General features: G+C 35.6%; 1 protein-coding gene across 1 annotated transcript in view; it reads right to left on the bottom strand.

Annotated features, from left to right (window-relative positions):
• Window positions 1-573: 573 nt before the first annotated feature.
• NLGN1 (neuroligin 1) overlaps window positions 574-19,949 on the bottom strand; it is a 441,636-nt gene continuing 422,260 nt past the window's right edge. The window contains exons 3-5 of the mRNA XM_081829697.1: window positions 8,333-8,518; window positions 4,104-4,893; window positions 574-3,203 (exon numbers count right to left, since the gene is read on the bottom strand). Coding sequence (XP_081685823.1) covers window positions 2,381-3,203; window positions 4,104-4,893; window positions 8,333-8,518 — 1,799 coding nt within the window. The 3' untranslated portion in view covers window positions 574-2,380. The remainder of the gene's footprint in view (window positions 3,204-4,103; window positions 4,894-8,332; window positions 8,519-19,949) is intronic.

Genomic DNA, 19,949 nt, shown 5'->3' with positions numbered 1-19,949 from the left:
GATTTTTATTTGAAGTTATAGAGTAATATCTACATTTAATTGATAGTTAATAATTGGGGGGGGGAATTACAAGCAAAGAAATTCCTTGATATAGAAGATTTTATCTTTTGGTGTCAGCTTAATGTCTTGCTCAGCACTTTTTAATTCTCTTAGGAGGATAACTTTCTATCCATTACTTTATGATAGTTTAATCACGCTTATATTATGAACCTAGCTATTCTCGTTCCATGAAATAGTGCACATTTATTTCCAATAGGCCTTTTCCTTGATGATGAAAATCAGAACCTGTGTTTCTAACTGAAAACAATTGGCACATTTTATTTCTACAACACTTTCACATAAGAGGTATTTAAAAATACAAAGCTAACATTTTTCATGAGTTTCCAGGCTTATAAATTCATAATGTTAAAGTTTCATCAGTTTCTTCTTAGATAACACTTGCCTTTAAATACACATGTGTTTTCTATAGAAGTTACCTATATGTCTTCAAAAACCCAACTGGTCTAGAAAAATGACTCTCTGAGACAGTCATGTTTCTTTTGTTATTTAAAAAAAAAAGACAAAACAGCAATAAGCATTTTAGCTCTTTAATGAGCAAAGATCATGTCTCTTAGCATTGGACTAATAGTCATTATCCAGATTATCTTTATTTCACGCAATGACCAGTGACATGGCCAAGATGTACAAAGTTGTTTCCATCAAGTAGTATACAATTTTTTTTTTTGTATAATAAGCTTTCATTCTTGAAAAAGAGTAACTGAAAAGAAAGGTTTCTGTTACTGCAGTTAGTTTGTCAGAGAAAGTTCTTTGCATTATCTTACAAACTATCAAAATTGCTAGTCATCTGAAAAAATGTAAAAAAAAATCACATAACTTTAGTCTAATAGAAATAGAGTACAGGTAAGAGAGAAAGTATTTATCAGGATGTGCTCTTTAAGTCCATCTCAATTTTTTTTAATATAAATGTACATCTGATTACATATACAAACATTTGGAAAGGTCTGTGATATACTGTTACTGGTAAACAACAGGGGGATGAAGAGTTTCCTGTGGTCTTAAAGTATTCATTTAAAATCACACATATGTGTAAGACTAAAATCCTCCAGGTGTTGACTCCTTCTAGGTTCTGAATCTATGTTGTACTCTACTGAGAGTGCATGAATAAATTCCAGTGAATGAACCTCAGTGAGAAAGATAAGTGATATGAGGAGGGACATAACTGTATATTGAATTCTTATTAGTAAACATTTTGTCATGCAACATGAGTAAATCAATTAACTGAGAACTGTAATCAGAGTGGTAATTTGGGGCATCCTCATATCATAAAAGACTGTTGCAAGTAACTCTTTGGACACACTTCACCTTACCAAAAGGAACAAAATACAGAATAACAAAAACCACAGCAAATTATAGATCCTGTAACACATGTCTAATTAGGGCTGTATTTCTATAAATTATTTAGATTGGAATGAAAAGAACATTAAAAACACAGGAATTTCTTTTTTCCTGGGATTCGTATCAGCGAGTATTCACCACTATACCTATGGTTTCTTCAAATACCTTTAATAACTAATACCTCCTATTATCAAAACTACTGTGAATTATTTACTTCTAATTACTTTTGCCCCTTAAAATCTTCTTTAGGCTCTGCCAATTGATAGAGGAAGCTTCTATTAAAGAATCCAATGGGATGAGAAGAATTTTAATTACGGCTTAATCAGCAGCACAGCCACCAAGCATATAAATTATCATGCACATCGTGCTAAAAATATCCAGTTTCCTTTATCCCCACAACTTTATACTGACAGCACTTATGTGATAATGTTGTACCTGCCAGTCTTTAAACTTCTTTGTTTTACTGGCAAATTTCAGCATGAGCCTCCGCTAAGGCCATTAACAGCATTGGTGCTTTGTGTACTTATCCAAATATGTAAATATGGTCTACACATTAAAACGGCTCCAAATAAAAACTGGTGAAAATTATCTGACATTCCATTGGTGTGTCCCTTGTGCATATTCATGGTTGTTTTTTTTATTTTTATGTTTTATATTTCAGACATAGTTCTTTCCTGTTTGGTGTTCCACATGCCTAATTCCATTATGTAACATAAATCTTCAAAAAATTAATTCTTGAATGTGAATGAAAAAGTATCATTCAGAACAATTGCTTCAAGCAATTGAAATTCATTTTTAAAGTTGATTTGTTTATATATGTACAATTTATTTTTTTTCAAAACCCCCAAAGTTCTTGATATGTATATTCACATAATATTCCTCCTTATTTAAATAGTAAGAGTCTTGTAGGTTGAAAGCCAAGGAATCTTCAGTAATCTTTTACTGCAATCCATCAAAAAAAATAGAGTTTGTTTCTCTTATCTGGCTATACCCTGGTTGTTGAATGTGAATGGGGGTGGGGATGGGGATGGGGCAGAGTATTGTTCTGTCCTCCGGTAAATGTATTGAATGTGTGTAAGGGTTGAATCCCTGGTATAGTGTTGGGAATCATTGTAATGGTGTTGGGTGTCATTAAGGGAACATCATCGGGTGACCTCCTCATAGCTAGTGTGTAATCTGGGGGACAGGCGGTCCGAAGAACCACCTCATGTGGATGGATGGACTCACATTCATGATCCAAATCAGTGTGCTTCATTTGGAGGGACATGATCTCCTCTTCTTGTGCGTGGGTCAGATCGTTGGTAGTAGTGCGCTGAGGGCTGCATCTCCTATGAACATCATGTCTCCTTTTATCCTTTTTGTAGTACAGGGCTGCAAAGGCAAGGATGTTCAGAAACAGCAGTGATGCTCCAACTGCAATAGTGACACTCAGCTCTGTGGAGTAGTCCCTTTGATCCACTGAAAATGGACTTGGTTGTTGTTTGGGATCATCCTGCTTGGCAGTGGGAAATGCTGATGTGACGGGTACAGAATTCTTTCTCGTAGGTCTGAAAGTGATGTCAGTTGATGGCACTTTAGTTGTTGTCGAGGTATACTGAGAAATGTCATTGAGATTATGCAGATGAGGTACCAGCTCCAACCAGAGGTTCACCTTATTGGCTCTATAATGTTCTTTAACTCTTGGTTTTAATCCAATATGGAGATAAAGTTGATCTTTCTGGGAATATCTGGTCCATGCTACTTCTTCAAAGCGGTTGGGTTTAGTATGGATGAATTTCGTGTCTTGAGGGACTGGTTGATTCGGGTCACTAAGAAAGAAAAAAGCACTATGAGAACAAAATTGTTTTATTCTTTTTCTTAATCAAAATAGTACTAGTTTAACATCGAGTTGGAGAGGTAACTTAGCAAGTTAGCAAAGCCTTAGATTGTGTTGCTTTTTTGTTGTTGTTTATTTTATTTTATTATGTTGTTACTCACCATTCAGTAGTTAGACTGTGTTTTAATAAAAACTGGGTCAATTTAGAAATACAGATCCTATCACAGGCAGGTTAGATGGATGATAATGTAATAAGGGTAAGCCTCACATTCTTGTTCTCTTTGCCCATTTAGAGATGGGCTACTATCTACCCAAAGATTTAAAAATTCATATGCATATGCATTGTCTCCTAGGCAAACTAACAAGGACAGCATGGGATACAGGAAAAGACTTGAGTTTTGGAATTGGCAGATGAGGTTTTAAGTCCTAGTAGTGTTACATACAACACATACGAATATCTATACAAGGATAGGTTCTCATCACTTCAGTCCCTTATTTGCAAAATTGATTAACAAGACCTGACCTGTCCACCTAAAAAAGTTAGAAGGATCAAAGGGCAAACAATACTGTAAATTGGAAAGCACTATAAAATGATATCATCACTACTAAATAACAAGTCTTGTGTAATGAAAAAAAACACAAAATAAGTTTAATTACTGAGTAATGCAGCAGAGATATCAAAGCTTTCTTAGTAAACTTCTAAAAAGTAAGAACTAATAAATCAATGATTTCTGAAATAGCACCATATAGAATTTTGAATAAAGAAACCTAATATATTATTGTCATGAATTTATTAAATGAAATCACTTGGACACAAAATGTGTATTATTTTAAAATGCTGACAAGGATATTTTTGTTAAATTATAGAAAACTTTATTCCTTAGGTACATACCCAGTTTTGGCAAAATTTGTCCAGTATGTCATTACAACTGCACTCAGCATCACATCATTTTTGGAAAAATTGCAAGGAAATAATTCTGTAGGTCCAATCATGGGGATTCCTAGTACGTAGGGAACTTCATCTCCATGAGCTGCATCAGCCCAAGCTGGAACCTGATCTGTTTGGCAATGATGGTAAAAGGCATAGAAATATGTAGGTGAACCAAAGTTTGAGTGAAGATCTGCTGTAGCTACAGCTGGTGCCACCCACTGATGGTCTGTAAACAAAGCCAGTAATGTCTTCCTTCTGGTTTCAGGGTTATGACGGTCAGCCCAGTCAGTATACATGAATTTAATGGTTTCTCTCAGAACATCTTTGCCTTCAGGATATCCATATAAATTATCAACAAAATTGGAAACAGCAAAGTCAAAATCACTAGCTGATATACCATCATCACTATCTACTATATTCTCAACAAATTTTAACCCTTCCCCTTGGTTAACTCCTAACATTATATCATAGTTGAGAAACTCTCCTTGCTCCATCAGTATCTGAGGGTCATCTGGTATTACATCACCATCAATCACAGGTCCAAAGGCTATGTGGTATCGTGCTGGTTGAATATCTTGGTCAACAAGTTCTTTGTAAGGCTTCTTCTGTAGGCATTCCACTAACTCTACTGTATCTGAAACATTGCAACCAACTTTTGTGGCCAACATTCTAGCATATTTTGCAGGTTGGAAACTAACAGCCCAGCTGGAAAGGGCTGTTCCACTTTGAGCTATGGCTCGTTGGAAAAGTCCTATGAGGAAAATAACAAAGAGTTTGAGATGACTTTTGAATAATGTTGTGGTAAAACAGTAACATCTGATATTTTAAATGTGTATATAAAAACCCATATACAACTCAAGAAACAGGAAGATAGAGACATTTTTGCTTAAGAGAAGGTATGTAAAGTCATCCCCAGGGTATAAGGAGTCAGAGAGGTAGACTAAGTCTTATGCTTTGAGTGGCAACTGCTTTAGGAATCAAGAGGTCTAAATTGTTTGGTGTCTCAGAGAGGCAATAAACAAGGAGAGATGGAGAATGTGTAAATATTAGTGGTAAGAAGTCCCAAATATTTTTTTCAATCAACATGTAAACACTCATGTTATTATAAAAGCCAAGCAGATGGGCTCTCTCCCCCCAACTCTTCATTAGACTTTGTATTGTTTTGGGGGAATATTTCTTCCAATTTGGCTGCATGTATCTTCCTTCAAAATGGCTCTGTATGTTTGTTTTATTCAGATTTATTAAAAAAAGAATTGTTGGGAGCTTACACAACTACTGGGGCTGGGGATTTGCTAATACCCTGGGGATGGCCCTGAAGGCACACAGAACAGAATATCACTTTAGACATACTCTTTCCAGCTCTTCATGTCAGACATAGTATGCTGAATATTCATCTTTCAGAAGAAGACATAACATTTGAAGTGTTTTCACTAGGTTAAAGAAAAAACCATCAGCAGAAGGATTCAGTGGGGGGTGATTTAACTTTTTCCACTGTTGAATGTGCACTGCTATATTTTATCATAAAAGATGAAAAATACATGGTCCACTGCTTTTAACTTAATTGCATTTAAGAATTATAAATCATGGTCCCATATGCAGTTTAATAAGAGCTGCATGCCATTCAAATTTACAAATGCACTTTATCTACCCATTAAGGTATTTTCAAATAAAATTCTTGTTTTAAAAACACAATTTATCTATTTCCTTTAAAAATTACATTTATTATCAATTTCCCAATATAGCTTTGTAGTTCAGTTATTTAAACACATGCTCAATTATTCATATGTGTTAATGAGATAAGAATTCTTTTCACAAAGGTGCTAAAGCAGTGTCTGAATTAGAAGCAAAGTTTTATATTTTTCTCCAAACATATATATGTATTCAAAATGTCTATAATATGCTCCTAGATAATTCTAAAAATATCCCAAAAGTCAAACAGTACCAATTTAAATTTTTTTGATTTCTGACATCTTTATGAACATATTTTTAGTTTGCCAGAGCAAAGTATGCTAGAGCGAATGATATAAATACAGATAATTTTTAAAAACTACATAGGCTATGTGTTTGTTAACATTTACTCAGAGAAATATTTTACTAATTAAAAACTTTTCAACTAAAATAAACCTGGTGATTATTTCCCATTTCAGGGGCTCAATGACATTAACTAAATATACCAAAAAAGATTTGGGAAAAATGCACATCATATTAAATATAATCTGAAATATGCCATCTAGATAGTATTGGAAAAATCATATATTTTATCATTAGTGGAAATGCTTATTATGTGTATACAATCTGTGGTTGACTCCTGGTATAAATAGGCCTAACCATTGCTGCAGCTCTGGGGTTTTACAGACTTTAAATCTACGTCGGCATGGGAAACAGAATTAGCCTGATGATTTTAAGATATCTCCTGGGCATCTCCTGGTAAAAAAAATCAAGCAGCCTTTTTGTGGAGGTAGGCTTAAAACTAAACCAAATATAAGTCCATTTCTCTGGCCCCACAAGGACAGTTTTCCTTGAAGATTGTGATGAATATTATATTTTCAACTGTTGGCGTGGCCACTGGCCACTGTTTACCAAATCATCAATTGATGAATAGCAATGCTAGCTAATGAACTAATTAGCTTATCTCTTTATCAATTGCTAGTTTTAGATTAGTTGACTGGCTTTGGTGCCCTTTTGCTCTCCATTTAGAAAAACTTTTAGAATAAATAGGAAGAAATAACATTTGAGATCAAATGACCCTATGAAATCTGAACAGATTGTCTAATGTTAACCTATGTAAATATTGGCATTAATACAGTCTTCAGCTAGAACAATCTAATCTCTTCAATGGAAAAAACCAAACAAAATTTGTTATTTCAAAATAAGCCACTTCATTACAGACCAAGATCTCAATACAATTGGAAATGTTCTCATATGTGTCATTTTGTCATCTCAAATCAGAGCTCTACTAACATATATGAGATGTTACATAAAGTATATCTATAAATTAAGTCTATGATAATGTATGATTCTCCAAATATATATACTCATTTAATGATAGGCTGTTCTTTGGAAATACCACATCAGTGTATCTTTGATACTGAAAACAAATATTCTATGTCTGATGCTCATACCATAAAACTCAGTCTTACAAATCAAGATGTTTCATGAATTACACTTGACAGCGCATACTTCCTTAATATATATAAAACGACAATAAAAAAGCAGAAAACACAAAATGGTCTATGTTGATGTGTATTCTCTATCTTCCTATCTATTATGTATAATGGAGAGAAAGTATTAGCTTTTGCAGATTTTTCCAACAAAACACTTCTGGTGGATATTTCAAGTTAATAATGCAATTAGAATGAATGACTTAAACTCATGGTGAAGTGGGAATTCATAAAAAACCAACATGATGAGCCTTGGGCAGGCATTTTGGAAAAAGGGTGTCAAGGCCAGAAAATGTAGACAAGAAAAATATTTCATGGGTTTATGCAGCCTCAGTGTTCCATGCTGCTTTAAAGCCAAGCTTTACAGGGCGGGGAATAATGAACACTTTTGAAGTTGAAAATAGAAAAAGCGCGGATTCAAACCTAATTTCCCTTTTAATGAACAGCTCTACTAGTGACCTTGATGCTTTGACAATTTTGGATCATGCATGCAAAATAATCAAACATCCATTCTGTACTCTGACAACAGGTGAAAATCTTGTTTCCAGACAAACCAGCTTATAACTGCTTCCTTATCTTCTTACCTGTAAAGGGTTTTTTTACATGTCTACTGTCTTGAAAATAGATGATACACAACCCTTGCATTTAAAAAGAACCTGTCTTTGATTTTTGATTACTGAATAAACAGAGATGACAGAACAGTGAACATCTTTGATTTTCCCAAAAATCACCCTTTGAGAGGAAAGAAAAGTAACTGTAATGCTAACTATTCTGAAGTGTGCTTGAAAGGGCATACTTATCAAGCTCCACAGGAGACAAAGAAAAGAGTTTGACAAAAATTGAAACATGCATAGAAAAGCTGAAGAAACAAAATTTTAAACAATTATTGAGCTCAACCTAACACTCAGTTTGAACAGAGAGATATATACAGAGCATCACATACTACTGATGGTGGTGGCATGCAGACACCAAAATTGTCAAAATTTGCAACCTGCATAATACCTTTGGTTGAATTGCTCCAACGGTTACCTTCAGAATAATGGGATAACGTCAGAAGATTGACACATGAACCCCCAGCGCCAGATCCAAAAACAGTGATTCTTAAGGGGTCACCACCAAAGAATCCAATGTTCTCACTAGTCCATCTTAAAGCCTGTATGAGATCAAGGAGTCCATAGTTTCCTTTTGCAGCCTGATCCCCTGTGCTCAAGAAACCTGGAAGATCAAAATAAAAAGATATCTTAGAACATCTTTTTGAGTTGACATGAATCAAATAGACATTCAATTTAAATACAGTTGAAGCCTGTGTTCATCAAGGTGAGTAGAGTCCAAGTTCTTTAGTAAAAAGTTATTTCCCACCCGAATAAAAGAATATACTTTAGGAAGAACAGTAGACAGTGAAATCTGAAAAATGACATTTACCTTCCCCAGTTACCCAGGTAATAGGTAACAGGGGGCAGACAAAGAGAATGAAAACATTCTGAAAAACCTCAGGGGAGACATTCTACCGGCCAAGTTACTTGGAGACATTTGGGATAGTACCATGGGGCATATGAGAATGTGCTTTTGCATAAAACACTGTGTCAGTCCTTCAGTTGCTCATGGTCTAACATGGTTGGAATTTAAAGAATGTGTCGCAGAGTGGCAGGACGTGAGGGTGAAGAGCAGGGGTATTTTTCTAAGATTTGTGCATAAAATTATATGCAACTCTTTGCATGTAGATGTATATATATATGTGCATTTTTATCAAAGATGGTCCATACTTAAGAAAGAATCACTGTGTTCGAGGTAATTTGGGGCCACATTTTGGAATACCTTAAATGCTAAACTCAGCATATTGGCTCAATTAGAAAACAACATAGAATAATTGGAGATTTTTGAATGATTCAGACTCATATCTAGAATGTTTAAAGCTCTGTTTTACAGCAAATCTGATAATCAGGAGGAATATATGTTGCATAAGAAAAAGAAAGGAGGTAGAGGAAAGGTTACAGGGACCTGAGCTGACAGAGTGGCAAAGACAGTTGAAAAAAGGAGAAAAAATATGATCCTATAAGAACTGAGTGAATTTCTTATACATGGAAGTTGTTTTAGAGAGGAGTCAAGATATTACTTTAATAACACGTTAAACATACTCATTTCACTGACTTGATAGCTTTTATAGTGTTCATTATGACTTATAAAACAAATATCTGCTCTTTAATATATTTCCACATTTGGTATAAATGAGAAAGTATAAAGTAATTCATAAAAGATTCCATTTTATTGACTATTCACATATTGTGTGGAAAATATTTAGAGATATACTATATATAAATTGATTATATTCAGGGATGTAATTTCGAATCTCACCAAGTTTATAGAAATAATCTTTTCTTAAATTAGAGATATTCTCTTATTGCAGACTCATTATAGAAACTCAACATAAAAAAAGTAAAAATTATTTTGTTCAATTTGAAATATACCTTTATTTATTGAATATAGTTATTTTATAACTAAGCTAGGAAGTCAGTTATATTTGTGATAACAGCACCTATCAATTGAGTAAATCAATCTATACCCAAAATGAATATAGGGACAAGAAATTCTTTAGGGGGCACCTGGGTAGCTCAGTTGGTTAAGTGACTGCCTTCAGCTCAGGTCATGATCCTGGAGTCACGGGATCGAGTCCTGCATCGGGGTCCCTGCTCAGCAGGGAGTCTGCTTCTCCTTCTGACCCTTCCCCCTCCCATGCTCTCTCTCTCTCTCATTTTCTCTCTCTCAAGTAAATAAATAAAATCTTTAAAAAAAAAAAGAAATTTGGAGTGCATGGGTGGCTCGGTCGTTGGGCGTCTTCCTTCGGCTCAGGTCATGATCCCAGGGTCCTGGGATCGAGTCCCACATGGGGCTTCTCTCTGCTTGTGTTCCCTCTCTAGCTCTCTCTCTCTCTCTGTCAAATAAATAAATAAAATCTCAAAAAAAAAAAGAGAAAGGATTTAAAAAATTAAAAAAAAAAAGAAATTCTTTAAGATCATTGTAGGAAGCAATAGATGAAGACAAATCATGAATAATTTTGCAAAAAAAATGAAGAAATGAAGGTGATTAGTCATTCTTTTCTACAAGACCAAAAAATTCAATGAAACAAAAACACAATTTCTAGTCCAGTGTGTGTGTGTGTGTGTGTGTATGTGTGTGTAACACAGGAAATAAATCATCCTTGAGACGGAGGTTAACTTTTATTATTTTTTTATTTTTTTAAATTTTTAAAAAAATATTTTATTTATTTATTTGACAGAGAGAGACACAGCGAGAGAGGGAACACAAGCAGGGGGAGTAGGAGAGGGAGAAGCAGGCTTCCTGCAGAGCAGGGAGCCCGATGTGGGGCTTGATTCCAGGACCCCGGGATCATGACCAGAGCTGAAGGCAGTCGCCCAAAAACTGAGCCACCCAGGCACCCAGGAGGTTAACTTTTAAAACATAGTATCCAAATAAATACATCTTTCTGGTCATACTCATCCCTTTTTTTTTTTTTTTTAATCTACATAACAATTTAAGGAAATTTTCATGGTATCTTCTTACAAAGAAGCACTTTCAGGAGCACCTTGGATGGCTTAGTCGGTTAAGCAGCCAATTTTTGATTTTGGCTCAGCCAATTTTTGATTTTGGCTCAGGTCAAGCCCCTTGTCAGGCTTCTTGCTGAGCATGGAGTCCGCTTGAGATTCTCTCTCCCCTTCCGCCTCTGACCCTCCCCCTCCCCCTGTTCATGTGCCCACTTTCTCTCAAAGAAAAAAAAAAAGCACTTTCAAACACTCAATAGTCATATAAATGAGAGCCTATTAAAATATAAAACAAAAACATGGCAAAGAACTCTTTTAACTTTATTTGCTGTTAAGTGAATTTTGGTGTAAGACAGAACCATTCATTTAAATTCCTGGAGGGATCTGTTACAAATGTTTTGATCTATAACATGATGGCATGAACCCTGAAAACATTAGGGGAGGATTATGGGGTGATAGAAAGGACTCTTGAAGGATAAAGGAAGTATAAGTGTGTGTGTGAGAGAGAGAGAGAGAATGAACGTGAGAATGAGAGCACATTCTAGGTAGTTTATTATCTAGATTTCTATATCACAAATACATTCAGATAGAAATTTGATTTCTGAATATAGCTTATGCCACTCAGTGCAAACCCCAGGATTTGTATTTAATTCCTCTTGAAATAATATTGAATAATTCCAGTAATACTCAAATGAATCTCTATATTCATACAAATTTGACTTACCAATAAAATAGTCATAATTCAATATGTAGCATGTGGAGAACCATGGTAAGATGATTATCTCTACATTAACTAAAAAATATCCCCTTTATAATTCCAGTTTTAGTAGCACCATTTTAAAATGTTTTATTTATTTATTCATGAGAGTCAGAGAGAGAGAGAGAGAGGCAGAGGCAGAGGGAGAAGCAGGCTCCCCGCTGAGCAGGGAGCCCGATGCGGGACTCGATCCCAGGACCCTGAGACCATGACCTGAGCCGAAGGCAGACGCTTAACCATCCGAGCCACCCAGGCGCCCCTAGTAGCACCATTTTAACCACTCTGGTAGGTTGGTCAAATAATTTTGTGTTTATATAAGAAACTTGTAAAAGCATATCAATTGCCTGAAGAGCAACTTCTATTTTTATATAATTTAAAGAAATCTTGTAGCATCTTCAAGAAAAAAAAAAAAAACCTGAACAAAATCAATTCAATTCCAAAGTTGCACTGTTAAGTCATAGTGCGGAAAAAGGAGTAAATCATCAGGTAAAAGATTGTGTCCTAGGTAGGCTTGGAGTGTCCAAGCTACTCTGTCAAACTTCATTTTAACCTTTCATTCCTGAATTTCCTTCACTATTGATTTTTATTTCATGTGTATGCTGTAGCTTATCTATCTATATCATCTATCTCTCTAGCTATTATCTGTCTTCCAACTAAAAGCAAGTGATCATTAGCATGAATTCAGAGAGCCACTATGAGTTTTAGATTAGGAAAAAAGAATAGGTATCTGCTGCCTTTATTAAGGTCAATCAATCAAATCTATTTTTTTAGACCCGGTAAAATAATACTACATGCTTGTATGAATTCTTTGATTTCTGATGCTATATTCAAACAAAACTTTGTGGTTCAGCCAAGGGTGAAAAATGAGGAACATTGAGTAAATCACTGCCTCAAAAGACACAGTTTGCTAATTACCCAAGTGATGTGCATTGGCAGCATTCTTTATACCTTGCTATCCAGTGAAGTGTCATTTAAAGTTCTTTTTAAACTTGACTTAGCGGCTTTGTCCTTAACAGCAGAATTATTTCAGATCACTCTAGCTGGAACTTTACATTGGACTGTTCAACTGCACTCCAGCTGTGGCAGAACCCAATTTTACAAAGGTCCTAAAGTGCTGCTTACCTTCATGATTACTTTGGAAATGATTTTTCCCTTAATGTCACTTAAGTCAATCCCTATAGTCACTCACCTTACCTGCTTCTGCTGGCCTTCAGTTGTAAGCTCCTAGAACGTATGACTAATTGATGTCCTGATGCAATGACACATTATTTTTGTAAGATAGAACAATAATGATTACATGATCTTCTCTTTTTGGGGGAGATAGGAACAGAATTTTCCAGAAAATAATATTCGACTGTTTAATTTACTTGGCTCTTGAGTATAAAACCTTGAAAAATTATTACTTTGAAACTCAAGGTAAACTTTCAAAATTCATAATTACAAGTATGCCAAGAATTATTTTAGTGGCTCATGTATATACTACAATTCTCATTCAACTATGTATTCAAATAGAATTTATTTAATACCATTCTTCCCACCTAAAAGTTCATCCTATTAAAAAACATTTCCAATCATTGTTTTTCCTACATGGCCTACTAGTTCTACTGATCTGATGAAATTTACTGAGCAGGTTTGGCATCAATGTGATGTTTACCTGATCTGGCAAGTAGGATTACTTTCAGGGGTTAGTGAGAAACCAAGCAACTGAGCATGGGTTCTCAGGCCCTTGGAATGGAAAAATCAGATCAGGCATAAAATAAATTGGCAAGAGGAAAATAAATAAAACCAGATAATCACTGTAACCAGGTATTGGTTTGAGCTACTGATGTCCACCAAATTCAGATGGGCAGACCTGAAGGAATCTGAGAGAAACTGAGTTAAGTTGTCTGGCAGCAGCCTTGCAGCTGACTGGTTGACCCAATCTATATTCAGGTCCCTTAGAGTATAACCACATAGGCAACATATTTAGAAAGGAAAGCAGGGTGCTTCTCAGTAGAAAAAAAAGATTTAAACATATTCAAGGAGGAAACTGAGACTAGGAAAAATGCAGACTGTTTACATTTGAGGTTTCATCTAGAATATCAGAAATTGAAGATGTCAGTGATTCTGTACTGTAGGTGTGCTTTCTTTTTTTGGGGGGGAGGAGGGAAAATTTGAATGTCTATGCTTATAGTGTTTAATATCTGAAAGTATTTATATATATATATATATATATATTTTAGAGTCCTCAGTATGTGTTCGTGCTATAAAGAAGTAGGAAAGAAATCTTCTGTGTTTATCAATGCTGTTGCCTGGATACAGATGGCTGTGGTTGGTCTTTGAGTCAAATTGGTAAGAATTTCAAAATAGAGCCCGTACTGAGCATCAAAGAGGCAGCCTTGCAGACCTGAGACTTTGAATGATAGTGAGATATCTTTCTAGGGACCTGGGACTATAAATCAGAAAAATAACTCATTAAGGATTTTGTGTCTTAAACATAAAATAAACAAACAACAAAAGCCAACATGGGATTAATGTCTCAAATCCTCCCAACTAAAAATTCAACTGAAAATCCCATGCTCTAACTCTCCTCCCTGTCTTCATAGCTGCCAAATCCAGTTCTTCCTCTGCGCTCTGTCTCTATTTCCTGCCTTCCACTCATGTTCCTGACTTATTCTAGGTCTTCCTCTTTTCTTCTTAGACTCATGAAATCCTTCTAGTTAGTCGCTCATCCTCCAAACTTCCAGCAAACAAGCCTACCTTCTATTCTGTCACCAGAATCACTTTTGAAAGATATTCTGTTCTAATGGTGGACACTGCTATATCAAAATAACATCCTTATATTAACACATACTGGACAGTTTCCCTCCATGTCCCTTTGAGTCAAGATTGTTTAAAATAAGTTGGTTTAAAATTCCTCAAATTGGACAATTTGGAGTCTGTGTAGGGAAAAAGAATACACATAATATCATTTAATTACCCACCACCTCCAGCTAACTTCCTTGCTAATGTGTTCTCTTGAGAGCTATTGTCTAAATTCTTCTTAGAAACAACAACAGATAAAGTCAAAATAATTTCCTTTTTGTATGTGTCCTCTGGAAAAAAGCTTGCTCTGAAATGGTTGATATCTTAATATCATATAACTTGGCAGTATTTCCAAAATTTTATATTTTCATACATTTATCTGTTGATTATCTATCTATCTATCATCTATCATCTATTATCTCTTTATCTATTGTGAGATAATTTGCTTTTTAATGGCTCATCTTTGGGAGAAGTAAACTGAATTACTGGCCAAGTCTCCTGATTGCTGACAGCTGGACATGGTGAAGGTGAAGGTGACTGCTAACAGATGCCTGGAAAGAAGACACCTGTAGATGTCTCTCTATTGTTCAATCCCCAAATTTCCCATATTTTTGCCATCTCCAAGGTAAACAGGTGAGATTGAACCTTCTATATTATAGCCAGTGCTGACATTTGTGACTCCTTCCCCCATAGATAGTAATGGAGAAAAAAAGGCCCTGGTTTGCTTAGCTCCAAATTGTATACACTATTCCAATTCCAAGAATGGTCCAAGATAATAGGGAAAAAATAGCACTCAGCCCCAGATCCCACACCATTACCTCTATTCTTCACCCCAACCTGAGGCTGTTAATGTTCACACTTCTTGGTCTACATGTCAAGAAATGCTTATGCAACATTCCCTGAATTAGGCTATTGTGTACTTCCGGTCTATTTGAATCTGGACAACAGATCTGGTATCAAAACTGATAAAATTCCTGTGCTTTCTGAATAACTGCTCTCACAAAGAAGTGAAAAAGGAGAACTTTCCCTTCTAAAGGAGCTACTTAGAGGAAAGAAATCACATTGTTAATTTCTGATTGTTCTGATTATGCAGGAATGTGTCTAATGATTTAAAAGCATAATTTGCTTCAAAGCATGACATTCAGGGAGCCACAATGGCTACCATATAAGAAAAATCTTCAGCAACTATATAGTTCAGAACTATATAGCTTTGGGAGCTATAAAAATATCACAAATACCTGTCTAATGCATATTTTGGTCTCTCTTATGTGCTCCTATTTTAATGTTTGTGTGTGTATTTTGTAAATTATCATTTGTATTTATAATGTGCTAATTTTCTTTATTTTCTCTGGACTGGGTGCTCCCCTGTACCTGCCCCCAAATGGCCATTCTGTACATGTTTTCTGAATGAAGGCAGGCATTAACATCTGACAATTCTGTTACAACACGGAGATCAACAATTAAACTTTCCAAATGAAAGAGGCCTATGTGTTTTTCTTTGATGACAGCAATGAAGTAGGAATTTAAGAACCTCTCAGCAGCCAACCTGTTTGGAAAACACTTTTAAACGTAGAATGGGTAGTAGCAGCCTTAAAGGGAGAAAAATAGGGCTATACTGGGTAGGGCCCTCCCAAAAGAAGAAGAGGATACACTGACCAGCAAACTGAGGCCCACAATATTGGCCCAGATTATTGGCCTAAGAACATAAAGTTTGAGAGGCATTTGAGATTCTCTCAATAGTTAGTGTTATGAAGAGAGCACCAAACTTAGTAGGACAACTTGGGTGTACAAGCAAGTTGCTGTGTGAGCAAGTTAGTTAGCCGCTCCGCACCACAGGTACCTAACAGACAATATTAATAGTAGCACCTATCCTACAGAAGTTATCATTATTAAAAGATAATGTCTTGGGGATGCTTGGGTGGCTCAGTCAGTTAAGTGTCTGCCTTTGGCTCAGGTCATGATCCCAGGGTCCTGGGATCGAGCCCCACATCGGGCTCTTTGCTCAGCAGGGAGCCTGCTTCTTCCTCTGCCTGCCACCCCTCCTGCTTGTGCGCTCTCTTTCTCTCTCTGACAAATAAAAAAAAAAAAAAAGATAATGTCTTGGAACACAGGAGGGCTTAATATATGTTAAGTAAAACTGCTTTGGTTTTAATCAACTGAATTTGACATTTTCCTTATTATCACTATTTCATGAAAAATGTTCTTCCATATTTATTGAAAAAATTTGAATTTCAAAAGAATTAAAAAGAAAAAAATTTCAATTACAAAAAAGTTAAATGTATGTATATAGACAATAAGGTTAAATTTACCACAGAGATTTTTATTTTATTTTTATTTATTTTTACTTCATTAACTGTTTTTAAAATTTCAACTTAATTTTTTTATTTTTTTAACATTATTTATTTAAGAGAGAGAGAGGGAGCAGGGGAGAGGGGCAGAGAGAGAGAGAGGGAGAGAGTCTTAAGCAGACTCCACGCTGAGCACACTGAGCACGGGGCACAGAGCCCCACATGGGGCTCATCTCACGACCCTGAGACCACGACCTGAGCTGAAACCAAGAGTTAGATGTCTAACTGATTGTGCCACCCAGGAGCCCCTTATTTTTATTTTTTATTATTTTTTATTTTTTTAGAGAGAGAGTGAGAGAGCAAGTTGGGTGAGAGGGGCAAAGGGAGAGGGAGAGAGAGAATCTTAAGCAGGTTCCATGCCCAGTGTGGAGCCCAATGTGGGGCTAGATCTCACAACCCTCAGCCCTGAGCCAAAATCAAGAGCTGGTCACTTAACTGACTGAGCCACCCAGGTGTCCCAATTTTATTTTTTATTTTATTGAAGTATAATTGGCATACAATATTATATTAGTTTCAGGTGTACAACATAGTGATTCGACTTTTGTATACATTACAAAATGATCACTTCAGTAAATCTAGTTACCACTCATCACTATGTAAAGTTAATACAATATTATTGTCTAGTCTATATTCCCCATGCTATACATTACACCCAGAGATGACTTATTTATCTTATAACTGCAAGTTTGTACTTGATCCCCTTCACCCATTTTGCCCAGTCCCCCAACCCCTTTCCCTCTGGCAACCACCAGTCTGTTCTCTGTCACAGAGGTTTTGAAATTGTTGCACAGGCTGTAGTTTGCAAGGCAATTGAAAATACATATGTTGCCCTCTAAATTTTAACTGGGTAGTGAGGATATTTGTTATGACATAAACACATTTAGTGAATCCTATTAAGCGTAGAATGCATGTTTGTATCCATTGTACATAGTTTGTAGAATTCAACTCAAACATTTAATTGGGTTGTATTATAATGAGAATAGTTTCATAAGCCAAAATACTGTGATGATGATTAAATAGAAGACATTGTGTCTTGATTTGCTGATCACTCATTATTTTAGAATAGTTAGCAAAATTGCTAAAACATATTAGTAGTACATTTTTTTAGATGTAGAAGAAAATAGCAGAAAAAAAGATGAGTGATATATGAGTAATTTTTACTATTATAGGCAGCAGTAGTCAAGTGCACATAGCTGAGACCTGGATGGGAAGGGGGGATACTGGGATGTTGTGTTCTTCAATCCCACACTAGCTGCCCCTGAGAAAGACACAGTTAAAAAAAAAGGAAGGGTGGGAGATAAAGTCTGGGCAATGAATAAACTTAACTAACTTAAGACAACTTAACTAATTTCATATGAATATTTCCAAGAGTGTTTTACGTATTTTATTTCAACCATAGTAGGATTTTTTGAGAAGATAAATATTGTCCTAAGGTATGACTAGTAAAATTTGATAGTCATTAAATGCTTTCATTATAGTCTTCTCTATTAAAAGCTAACCTGCCTGATTTAGTGATTTTAAAACTTTCTATTTTTGAAAACTTTCAAAATTACCAAAACATTTCAAAATAGTACATTTACCATGTACTTGTCACCCAGATTTCCCACATACACCCAACATCTTCCTTCCTTCTTCCTCCCTTCCTTCTCACTCCCTTTCTTTCTCCCTTCCTCCCTTTATCCTTCCCTCCCTCTCTTCCCTCCTTCCTACTCCCTCCCTTCCTCCCTCCCTCCCTTTCTTCCTCCCTTCCTTCCTCCCTTCCTCCTTTCCTTCCTTCCTTCCTTCCTTCCTTCCTTCCTTCCTTCCTTCCTTCCTTCTACTAGCTCTCACTACCTGCCTGCTTGTCTGATGTTTCTTCATGATTGCATTTCCTCAGATTATGAATTTTTGACAGAAGGACCATAAAGTAATGTTGTGTTTATCTCAGTTCCAACAGGCACACAGTGTTGATTTGTCTCATGACCACTTGGTTAAGGTGGTAATTTTCCACATTTCTCCACTATTAAGGTACTATTTTTCCCTTTGCAGTTAGTAAATATAAATTAGGCAGATTATACTGATACTGTGTAAATATCCTGTTTCCTATCACACTGTCATTCGCTAATTCTGGCATCTGTTTATGATTCTTATCTGAAACAAATATTAATTTCATCATTTATTTTATTATTAGTTGGAATTGGCAGTAAGAAAAAGATTTCCCTTCTCCCCGATTTATATTCATTCATTTATTCATATCATTTTGAACTCAGGAGTTTTTATTTTATTCTAGGGGTTATAATCTTTTCCTTTCATTTATTTTGATGCTTATATTGTCCCTTATTTGGCCAGTGGGATTCCCTATGACATCTTGACATGTCCCTATCATCTTTGAGCACATTCTTACTTCTCCTTGGCACAATAAAAATAGCATTTTTGCAAGAAACCTCTAACTACTCTTGGGGTCTTGGACTTCTCTTTGGTTAAAATTTTTGAATAGTCTTTTCATATGCGAAGTAATTAAATTTTTTCTTAGTAATTATAAAATTGAATTTTCAAAGTGATTTAGTAAAAGTAAATTAAGATTATGAAAATTAATTACTACAATTACAAATAAATTTAGTAATTTCAAAAAACAGAAATGAAAGCTTATTCTTGAATTTTGCGGTATAGGGATATCTCATTTGTGAAAAAGTGTCATATAATGAGGTTGAAACCACTAATCTGGAACAACACTAAATAATGTCACCAACACCACATAAGGAGTACCACCACATCACTACACACACACAAACACACATCTACATACCAAACAAAAATGATGGTGATAACAAATCTATGACTCACCCGAGCTAAAAATATTTTAATGCCTCACAGTATATAGATCATGGGACGAGCATAGTAATATGTTACCCATAGTGAAAATCTACTGTATAAAGTAGCAAAAGCTACAATATAAAGAAAATTACACTAAACTACTTCCCAATAGTCAGATCTCTGATAAAACTTGAATGATAATCCAAATTTCTCACTCTCTCAAATTTTAAATTACAAAGTTATTTGTTGTGTTTTTTTAAACCAACTTTTCCTCGGAAGTTTCAATTAGCAATTCTTAAGAGTTTGTGAAGCCTGGGATCGCCCCGGCCCCTCCTCCCAGAGCAGCCGCCTTTTCCCGCGTGAGCCGCTTCTGCTGCTCAGGCCGCCTGGGGGGAAACATGGCGTCTGCCCTGGAGCAATTCGTGAAC

This window comes from Leptonychotes weddellii, chromosome 1 (genome assembly GCF_054177405.1).
Source record: "Leptonychotes weddellii isolate Sample4059 chromosome 1, ASM5417740v2, whole genome shotgun sequence".
NCBI classification, from domain to species: Eukaryota; Metazoa; Chordata; class Mammalia; order Carnivora; family Phocidae; genus Leptonychotes; species Leptonychotes weddellii.
Note: the sequence above shows the minus strand (reverse complement) of the source record. Positions and strands in the feature narration are given on the sequence as shown.